This window comes from Truncatella angustata, assembly GCF_020726525.1.
Source record: "Truncatella angustata strain MPI-SDFR-AT-0073 chromosome Unknown BKA67scaffold_6, whole genome shotgun sequence".
In the NCBI taxonomy this organism is placed as follows: Eukaryota; Fungi; Ascomycota; class Sordariomycetes; order Amphisphaeriales; family Sporocadaceae; genus Truncatella; species Truncatella angustata.
The window spans coordinates 2032495-2043371 of record NW_025763386.1 but is presented as its reverse complement, the minus strand read 5'-3'; the positions used below and the strand labels follow the sequence as shown (position 1 = coordinate 2043371).

The window sequence follows — 10877 nt, the reverse complement described above, 5'->3', positions numbered from 1 at the left end:
GTTTTGCCCCCTCTAACACCCCCCCAAAGTTTTATTGGCTGCTTTCAGAACAACCAGATTTCTTTTAGAGATTAGACAGGATACGGTTTGCAAATATCGGTGTAATTGGAAACAGGGATTACAATAATCGAATGTCATGCCATGCGTGCTAAGCCTCAATCATACCCCCCCTCCCCGAAGCGAACTTCCGTGTCCTTGGAGATTTGCTACGACTTCGCACTAGACACATCATTTACTGCGCTTCTTTGTTCTTAGCAATAGACAAGAAAGAGAGCAAGAGCGGCAGCGAATACCGACATGGCGCCGGAAAATCGGTGATATGGTTAAGACTGCATGAATAATGAATAAAAATTCACCTCACACCCCGGATGTTATACAACAAGCGAAAAATACCAGAACCACATTCGAAACCACAGTCAGTCTGCCTGAGGTACAGAACTCCGGAGATCTGCTCCGAAGAGATGCTCACGGCTCTCTACCCATCCACTCTTACACTCTTCCAGGGAAAGTCACAAGTGATGGCGGCGATCTTGGGTCTCAAGAATCCGGTCAATGGTCAAGAAGTATATCCGTATATCGATAATTCAGCAATGCTTGTATCGCTAACCCCCCGCCCCCTTTTCCTTCTTCCTTTTTTCCAATTTCTTTTTGTACGGCATTCAATACCTATCATTAACCAGGAAGTACCTAAAGCTATGCATAGTTAAGGATGAGTGGGAAATGCTTAACACTACAAATTATGCTCACAGGTTGTCACATCCGAACAAGTGCAGGGGTCCGGCCGATCACCGACAGCTGTAGGGATCCGTAGATCCCAGAAATGCCCAAAATAGCAACAACTCATCACACTTGGAGACGAGCAACGCTGTGGCGCGGGGCACGACAGGCTTCTTACTCACCCTCGAGGCCCCTTAGTAATGTTACTCACAGTTCCTTTAATGCCAGAAGCAAGCAGAAAGAAAAGAATAACCTTGGTCTGACTGAGAGATAGAGTATCTTTCAGTATATGTTACGTGAGTAATCCCTTTCATACTGGAACTAGTGCATACAGTCTCAATTCCTTGAAATAATTACGATACTTGACCAGGACCAATGCTTCGAAGTTGCATCGCTGGCAAGTGCGTCCGTGTCATGTTACAAGTATGACTATGGCTTGTCGCGAAATTGGACTATGGCAGCCGACCCTGACAGTCTGGTAAACCATAATCTTGTTAGATCCTAGTCTAGTATGATCGTAAATAATTGCTGAAAGACCAATCCGAGCGCGTTTTCGATGGAGACTTCCTATCGATGTCTTTTCCCTTGAGTCCCATCCTTTTACCTGAAACTTTGCTTTTACGTCTCAATATTACGCTTGGATAGGGAAGAAAAGGAGCCATTGTATGTCTTTGTGTTGTAGGGCAATACGAATCTTTCATGCCGGATAACAGCAGCCGTCGTAGTATAAGACGAAAGGCCACCCCGGAAAGACATAGAGGCACAACCAATGAAGTGACTTGACAAGCAGAGAGTATAAATTAATTGCTATTTTATGCTTGGCGATTAATTGAGTACTAAATTGTTGAATAGAATTTGATACTAATCTTGATATCCATACAGGTCGTATACGGAGACCTAGGCCGCCTCGACTGTAAATTTACAAATCATAAATACAATTTCTCCACAATCGGATGATATTCTTGGATGTCATTAATAATGCCACAGGCAGTATCTCGAGTTCATGACGAAAAGTCTTGCAGCCAACCCGAACAATTTCCGTTGTTGGCCATGCTGCATATATGTTGATTCGAGTGCTCATAGATCGCTTGTAATAAATAATTCTTCTGATCTCGTGGTCATGGACCGTTGAAGCGGTCTTGACGGGCTGATGGTAGAGATCGGTGAAACAACCCCGTCGAGGTATGACGCCTGATCATCAACAGACGGCGCATACCATCCGTGGGGCGGAGCGGTGGCTGGAGGTTCGGCTGCTGACAGTAAGAGTGCGTCCGCCATACTAAGTCTCGGGGGCTCTTCTTGGTCCCTCGGCCACCATGCCGTTGTCTCTCTTGGCCCTTGATACCACCACTGATTTTCAAACCCGTTATCAACGGTTACCATTGCTGCAGATAGAGATTCAAGCTCTCTACTCCTTTCTGGGTCATCGCTGCGACGGCGGTATGGCGAAATGGGAACAGTTGTCGGTTGGTTGGCATATGAAGAGTCATCCTCGTTCTCATTGCTACGCCTCCGCTCATAGGAGTCTGACGGCCCAGCCCACGCAGACCAAGGTAGATCATCCTCTCCGAGCCGAAAGCTGCTTGGGGGTGCCGGTAACGGCTTCCAAATTCTAGGCTGCTCCGCACTTTCCTGAGGAACGTCTGGAAATAGAGATGCCGACGGTCCTGCAGTAGCATCCCATGGACTGTCTTGAAACGGTGGAGGTGCCGATTTTCCTCGCTCGTGTGACAAGCCGCGGGATTCACTCCTCGATTCGCGGCGCTCGTGCCTCTGTTCGTGAGTCTGCTGTGGCCGTGAACGTTCTTCTTCCGTCGGACGGTCATGTAGCCCAGGACGCTGATGCTGGTCCTGTAGCTGTGGATAATAGTATTGTTGCTGCTGGTGATGTTGACGCCCTGCACGGTCTCGCGCTTCCCGCGGCCGATGTTGATGGTTGTCTGTGCTCAGGAAATTTGCGTTGGGTGGAGGAAGTTGGCGTGGGAAACCGCTCCGGGTCCTGGAGTCTATCAAATTACGTGAGGTGTACGTGACCGTGTGCGTTCGTGGTGTATGATGCTGCGACCATGACAGCCCAAATTCGAGGTGTACGAACATTTGTGGTCTGGACATGGGACCCCTTTCGCTGTGAAGATTGTGATTGTAACTCTGATTCTGATCCATGGTGGATAATTCTGTACTCCGCGCCAGCTGCGAGGATGAAGTGAGTAGCTTCGGACTCCAGCTTTGTCCACAAACTGGAAAAGATGTAGACACGTCAAGATGAGCTCGACTGATAGGCGTAGAGAGAAGGAGATCGGTTCCAGCCACTAACGCGGAGCCTAGTGGTTGAGCTGCACTAAATGTATTTAACGCGGATAGTAGCGGCCGTTGAAAGACAAGTGCTACCAGCTCTTGCCCGTGATCACGGGTTTATCGCTCAAGGACTTTGGCTCGAGAGGACGCTTCCCGCGCACCGTATGAGCAAGGGAACACCAGAGGAGGAGCGGATTTGCAAGAGGGGACTCGACTAGGAAGTGGCACGAGCACCACACCGCCGCAGATATTCTTGATGCGGCTTGGAGACTGTTAGGAATGGCGGAATTGCACCGGGACGGATGTGGCCAAGCTTGTCAAATATCCACCCCGACAGATGGCCCAGCAATGTATAACTCGAGTATATAGTACTGTGGACAGGACGTTGCAAGTCGACCCGACAGGATGGAGTCAATGCTGTCCGCCTAGCTGGGAAGAATGGGCTCAACACTAAGTACGCTTGCGCCTAGTGAGCCGGAGATGAGAAAGAAAATAGAACAGCTTTGCGTTGTTCCCTTGCTTGGTCCCAATGCTCAGACTAGGCCGTTTGCCTGGTTGAGGATGATACGCAGGAGATTCGAATTGTCCGACAGAATTGGTGGCATGGGCAGCGGCACCCACTCCTGACCTTGATAGAGCCCCTTGTAAAGACGATTTTAGTGACAAGCTACGTTACGCCTCACATACCAGAAGCTCCGTAGAAAAAGCGAGCCAAAGATTTGTGGTTACCTAGATGGAAAGGCTCGGTCTTGGAAGGATTGTAATCCCTGGAGCCTGTGCTTCTGAGAAATCTGAGGGGACGGACAGGGCAGATAAACCAGCTACCTACATACAGTACAGTAGCAGACCGCCAATAATTTGGAGCACGGCGAGCACGATCCAAAGACTGGTAGTCTCGGATGAACTTGTGCGGGCTGTTGTCGGCGTCGAACAGTTCTGACCGTGTGTGACGAGGTTGATCGATGGGAATATGTTTCCATAGAACAAGAACAAGAACAAGAACGTCTAGGGGGAGGAACAAATTCGCTCTCAAAGGGACTAGCTTTGGCTTTTACTGTATCCGTATGAAATCTAATACCTTGTACCGGAGAGCCCTTTGGGCCTTGGCATGGGGCCCGCCAGATCGACCAGGCAGCCCCACCAAACATGTCAGGCATAGGATACCTACATCCCTACATTGTATGTAGCTTGTGCTGCTTGTGCTGCTTGTGCCCCCAAATCAATCGAGGCGTCACGAATTAGTACATACGGCACTGCTGAGAATCTGATCATGATTACATGCCACCCGTCTTTGGCCTTTGCACATGTAAGCGCTTGCGCATGGGCTATGGCGTGCCGTGACAACGGGCATCTTCTCTACATACCGGGGACATATTCTTTCTGCGCTGCGTTACACCGCAAAACTAGGGCCGTAGGTGTCCCGGCGTCTTCAAGGGGGTGCATGGGTGACCGGCCAGTAAAGTACGGGGTAGACTAGATGCTGCTACGTTTCGCCATCTATCTACTGTGAGGAGTAAGTAAGTAACTTATGTACAGTATGTAAAAGGTGAGGCCGGGAATCGCCCAGGCTAAGCCAAGCCAAGCCATAGTCTGATCGCTTAAAATAGAAACCCAAATGTGGAGCAGGGCTATGTCTAGCAGGGATTCCTTACAGAGCTTGTAATTTCTTCTCTTCGCCGCCTCAAGCCACCATTTCCACGTCCTGCGAAAAAGGTTCTGCCTGACTATCACCGCCTGGCTTGAGGTACATCGTACGGCTAGTCGTCGTTCTTAACCGGAGTATCAAGGTCAACCCCCCACTGACGGACATGCATTTTACATCTTTACCGTATTGCTATCCTGGGAACAGAAAAGCCAGTCGCGTGAGTGTTCAAGCTCTTCCTTTACAAGTGTAGTCAGTTATCCGAACTTGTCTGAACTTTACGTAGCTGGTTTACCCGTTGAGCATTGTCCCAAGCAGAGACAACCTTGATATCTTCGTCCTGGAGTGGGATAAATTCCGCGTTTCAAACGAAGCACTCCTAGGAGCTAGTAATAGTTCTGGGATCCATCTCATTTTCCTATTCGGGACCGAGTCATGAGGAACTCCACCATGTACGGCGAGCTTTTCTTTGAAATACAGCATATTCTCTGGCTCATACAGCCGCCATGCCGTTTCTGACGTACCAAGATCGACAATCATCCGCACAAAACGCCGCTTCACGTCAGGTCTTCTTGTTAGTCCTTGCCAGTATCTATCAGTGGATAACTGTCCAGAAATCCCTACCGAGGCAACTCGCACTTACCGTGTTCCTTGAAGATTGTTCATAGTTAAAATTGGTGTATATAATTTCACATGCTTGGCCCAATTTGTGAAATTAGAACTGGCAGCGGCTACTGCTTGGCATCTAGCCCTCCGCGACCAAAGAAGCACAAGTCCTCGGCCTATTTTTGTTTTACAATACTCGCATAGTGTATGGTGCCGGGCAAGTGAGAACGAGCTCTTTGCAAAAGGCACGACAACTTTGGATGTTGACTCTGTATTGGCTGAAGCCTGTACCCATTTCCCAAATATCACATGCACGAGAACGAAGATTGGATGTAGGTCCTCCCCTTGATATCATCTACAGCCCAGGTCACTCCACGGCGCTTTGGTGGCGTAATAGCTCCGTCAGGTATTCCGAAATGGCATGCAATCGAATTGTTAGTAAGTGATATTCCAACCAGCACAGTTTATTCTTAGAAACGCTAGGCACCTGGTCCGTATTTCCGCCCAACAACACTATATACAGCTAAATTATCTCAACTGTCATGACTGTAGGACATCGGCAGTGGAGCTCGAGGAGGTATACCGGGTTTTTAAACTGAATAGCCTGTGGTGATTATGCCGGAATGCTTTTTTCTTTTTTCTTTTTTGGTACAGCAGTGCTTCCCTTCAGGACCTCTTTGGCTGACTTTGATGTTGGCCGCCGAGTGCTAAAGTCATGTGTTCACCATTACTGCGTCATATTGAACCATTTTATTGACAGTCATATTTGTGGATTAGCAGGTTGTTCTCGCAGTTGTCTTCTCGAGGACAGCTCTCCCATTTAGCCTTTAAAATGCACCACAAGAATGGAACCATAGCTTTCAAATGCTTTGACAGGACGAGTGCTATACACCACTGTTGCGACATGCTCAATATATATCTGGCTACTCGTTTGTGCTATGCGGTATTGCCTTTGACCTATGCATCCACCACAAGAAGTAGACAGACCTAGTGACACCTTTGACCGCTTACAAGCAATAACCGTCCACACATATCGCTCGGGAGATAAACCAATAGTAATTAGTCGAAGAGTGTTGCACCCCGAACATTAGACTGCTGCAGGGGGGCGGGGGCGTCTTAGCTCTCGTCGCTGCAGCAAGATCGTCAGCATTGCAGACACTACACTGTAGCGACCGCCACCTACAATGACCTGCCATAGGTAGAAGTGATCTATGGGCGTATATACGCAATGGTAGAACTCAGAATGGCTATGTTGGAAGGCGAGTTCATAGCAGTACGTGATAGACCTGTCAAGTGGTAGGCATCATGGTACATAAGATAATTGCTTGTTCAATTACGCTATCACAAAATATTGGCGGTTGGGTATACTCGTCATTACGTCGCCATAAGCACCGCCTGAATTTCCCCAGGCCGGCATGCATCTCGTGTCTTAAGAGGGATGATACACAATACCACCAATCATGAGACCTGATAAGGAGAAATTAGGTTAGATTCACCGCTTAGTCAAAACCTCTTTGCATGATAATTACTACGTGAGCGATACTCGACAGAAATGAGCTGCTACTACTTGTAACCAGTCGCGACCTGAAGCTGTCATATCAGACGATTCAAGACTACGCATGATCATGGGCCAACCGCTCAGTGTCGATGGAATCCATGACGCTCGAGTACACAGTGTCTAAAAGATCGTCATTGTAATAAAGAAGCTGCAGCGTGGTGTCATAAGGTTTAGTTGTCAGTCCCAGTCGCTTACTCGCTGGACAGACAGGAAGAATATTGGGGACCTCTGACACTAATATTGGAGATCTACGATAGTGCTATCATCATATAATACAACCGCTCCATAGCAAAGTTGACGGTCCGGTTAATTTCGACATCATTGACTATGAGTCATTGCTACTAAACATTTAGGTGGAAGACTTTCAAGCTTAGAACACGATCAAGTGACCTCGGTTGCTCGAATGCGGCAACTTGAAAAAAGGGCGCCGCTGGAAGTTGTGCAAGCTAACGAGGCGACTTGGATATACCTGAATTCCTCGATCTACGGCATAGCGGTATTTTTGTCGCAGCCGAAAGCTCCCTATGATACATTATTATGTGCCCCCGACACCTGTTTAAATTCATATTAACACATATATGCAAGCACAAGACGCCGAGTACCCGTCGAATGTTACCCTTTCCTACTACACAATCGTAAATGGGCTTTCCCTCTAAATGCATAATGGGTTCAGTTGTCAATGCCGTCAAACTCCTTTGCCATGCTGTAGAGATATCATCGACGAAAAGAAAAGAAAAAGAAAAATCCGTTAGCACGTGAGTAGTATATCCCACATCCTTCCCTTTTACACCTCGACCAAGACAAAGTATGGATTTCAAGTTCTTAATCAACTTCCCAACTGCGGTCGTTGTGGTCTTCCGAACCCGACCTGTTCATATGTATGGAGGACTGTTCCTGGAGGGAGTTGTGACTCGCCGAAGGTGTCTTTGTTAATCGCCCAATTGAGAAGTGATAGTCATCATCATCCTCCCACGAACTCAGTTCTCCATCCGAATAATCCCAGTGGACAGGAATACTCTCGCCCCCTTCTCCTAACCCGAATACCAAGCCTCTCCATTCACCAGCCGCGATCTTAGCAGCGACCTTCAGCATAAGGTTGACGAGATGACCGGGTGGCGAAAGAAGGATTTCGACCGTTTTGTGGATGATTGCGCTTGGCAGTTTGCCAACGGCGGCTAAGCGACTTGCTGGGGGCTGGCGCCTTGATGGCGAAAATAAATTGGCAGCCGGGGGCAGGGGCGAGAATGCTCGCCTACTAATCGACAGGTTTGTGCTCTTCCTGCGATGCTCAAGTCCAGGCCGTTCATAGGCAAAAGAAGATGACCCAGATGACTCGAGCGGCAACGGCAAGTTGGCGTTGGTGGCTTCGCTTTCCTCAATGGCACTGAACGAGGCCGGAAACTCCGCGTCTAGTGAACGGGTTGTAGCACCAGTCGAGCTCGGCATCAAAGTTGCATCGGTAACAGGCGTAATATCGGCACTGGTCAAGTTGGCCGTGCTCTTGCTCGGGAGTATGATATTTTCATGTGGGTATGGAAAGGATGGCGGAGAAGGAGAAGAAGAAGGTGGGGAAGGAGGGTTGGGTGTAATCGGACTATGCCACGATTGCACACTGTGGAATGAGTCCATAGAGCCGACAGGAGATGCCTCTTCTGGCAAAGGCTCAACAGAATATTCAAGCGGTTGTGTCGAAGCGGTCCTTGAGCCCATGGGTTGAGTAGATTTGGACGGTGGAGATGTCACGACAGTAAGATGTGGTGGAATTGTCACAGAACGACCTGCCAATATACGACTCATCCTCTTCTTTTTGAGACTAACGGCTCCAACGCTGCCAGCGCCTTCGAATGAGTGGGGATCAGCATCCTTCGTGTATCCGGCAACTGCTTCTTCCCCTTTGACTAGGCTATCATCTACAATGATAGGCTTCGTGTGCTCCGAATCCAGGACCGCTGGGATTTCATAGGACAATGATGGACATGATGAGGTATTGCCATGTAGGGCCCTGCTAGATAAGTTTCCCGCTGAAGCTACAGAGGGTATATTCGTCTTTCCTGGGATGTGCTCCGAGATAGCGGAGCGAAGCAAAGGCACTGTTGCGGGTATAACTGAAGGCGCAGCAATTTGCTGCGAGGATAGCTCTAGTGTAACCGAGGGGGCCAGGTTGACCACACTGGAGTGGGATCTTTGCGATAGCCTCCGGTCAGGTTGCACCACCGGCTCAGGTTGTACGCAAGATTGCATTTCTGGGTTGTCTATAGGTAGCGTTGCCGTGGTAGGTTGTGAAGTATGATAAATTCCTTTGGGAATGGGAACGGTTGTCGGTCTGAGTTCACCAAACTCTCTTGTGACTTGTTCTGCCATAGGATCTGCTGCTGTTGTCTCTGCTGCTGTTGTCTCTGCTGCTGTTGTCTCTGCTGCTGTCGTCTCTGCTGCTGTCGTCTCTGCTGCTGTCGTCTCTGCTGCTGTGTTGTCGGCTGCGTCATCCAAGAACTTAGCGACCTCTTTTGGTGACGGCCCACCACCCAGTGTTCCCGTTGTAGGTGTAGCTGAGGCGAGAGCCGTTTCTTCAGGCTGTCGGCCCTCCTTGTGCAAGAGTTCCGTTGGTGCAGGAAGACCAGGGTTGGGGCGCCGTTTCTCATTTACTATTTTTGCTGCCGGTAAAGGCAGCGACGGGTTTGCGGAGAAGGGCGCGGAGATGAGGTTTTTCCCAGCGGCAGTCCATGGCTTCTTCTTGACGGGAGTTTGTGGCCTTTGCGGCAGCTGGACAGTGAAGCTTCTCTGGAAGGGACACTCGGTCTTCTCGAAGAGTAGGATGCTGTCGAGAACCTCTCTCAAAATCAAGGCACGGTGGGCGTCTTCGGGATCGGATACAGGCACTTCGATCCTCCAGTATTGCGGGCGACGGATTTGCAGGACAAAGTGACTGTTTGCCTCATCGATAGACCAGCACTGAGACTTTGGTAATATAGGCTGCAGTGCCGAGCCACAGTTTAAGAATGCTACAGATCCCGGGGCGCGATAAATACGGAACGGCCCTGGACACGTTGATTGTCAGTACTTGTTTCTATGCCAGATCGGGCTGGAGATGTTTTATCTACATACCCACTGCGATTGTTCTTTCGAGCTGCGAAGAGGGAGGAAGGGAACCGGGGGCAGGTTCATCGGGGAACTGGGGAGCAGCAAAGGAGGTCCGCTGGCTGGTGGTGAAGGCTATGATCTTGACAGAGGGGTGATTGTAGAGGGTCTCGATGGATTCGTCGGGAAGTTTTGGGGCGCCAAGGAAGCCGGAGCGCGAAGAGGTGGAAGAGACGGACAGCGATCTTCGGAGAGGCTGGAGAGGTGCGGGTTCAGTTGCGACGCGTCGAGGATGGAGGAATCGGGTGTCGACAGAAACCTGTGCCTCCATGATTGCGCATTCTTGGTCGAGATGGAGACAAAGATGTTCGGTATGAGTGTTATGCTTATCCTACGGGGTGTAGCCGCCGTATGTTCCAAGCCAAAGTCTTACACCTTGAACGTGGCAATCGATCGAATAATTATGCGAAAGCCCGGCTGTCTTGAGCATGGCCGGATCCCTGGTAGTCTGCACTGCGCAACCATGCAGTCGTAGATCTAACGTGACAAATAAATCGGTAGAAGTAGTAGTTTCTCGTGTCATCTGTTCCGTCGTGGAAATAGAACAGACCCCGAGTCTCTCGAACTCTATCCAACATACAGTTTCTGTAAAATACAACTAAGATATGGAGAGTCTGCGCTCAGGGCAAGGACGCGGACAAGGAGACGGCAACAGCCATGGGGAGGGGGAAACAGGTTGAGGTTTGCGACAGAGGGTTGAGGCAAAGTCGAAGCCCTTGCGAGAAGGGTGGCTAGAGAGAGAGTTTGAGTGGATTTGCTCGGGGGTCAGGATCAAGAATCAAAGAATCATGAATCAAGATTGGCTGAGGTGCCTCTTGGTGCTGCTAATGCTAGCGCGAATGCTAACATGCGTACGGATCCGTACTCATGCAGGTACCTCCTACTGTAAGGTCTGTGTGTGTACACACATTAGCAAGTTATGGA

General features: G+C 49.4%; 2 protein-coding genes across 2 annotated transcripts; both read right to left on the bottom strand.

Annotated features, from left to right (window-relative positions):
- Nucleotides 1-1606: 1606 nt before the first annotated feature.
- BKA67DRAFT_347565 (uncharacterized protein) lies at nucleotides 1607-3313 on the bottom strand. Its single transcript, XM_046096337.1, has one exon. The coding sequence runs from the start codon at nucleotides 2878-2880 to the stop codon at nucleotides 1795-1797; it is 1086 nt and encodes a 361-aa protein (XP_045956372.1). The 5' UTR covers nucleotides 2881-3313; the 3' UTR covers nucleotides 1607-1794.
- Nucleotides 3314-7640: 4327 nt separating this feature from the next.
- On the bottom strand, nucleotides 7641-10224 carry BKA67DRAFT_537933 (inheritance of peroxisomes protein 1-domain-containing protein; the record flags this gene model as incomplete). Its single annotated transcript, XM_046100405.1, has 2 exons — nucleotides 7641-9853; nucleotides 9921-10224. 2 exons carry the CDS (start codon nucleotides 10222-10224, stop codon nucleotides 7641-7643), a joined length of 2517 nt encoding a protein of 838 aa, XP_045956371.1.
- Between the last annotated feature and the right edge of the window lie 653 nt (nucleotides 10225-10877).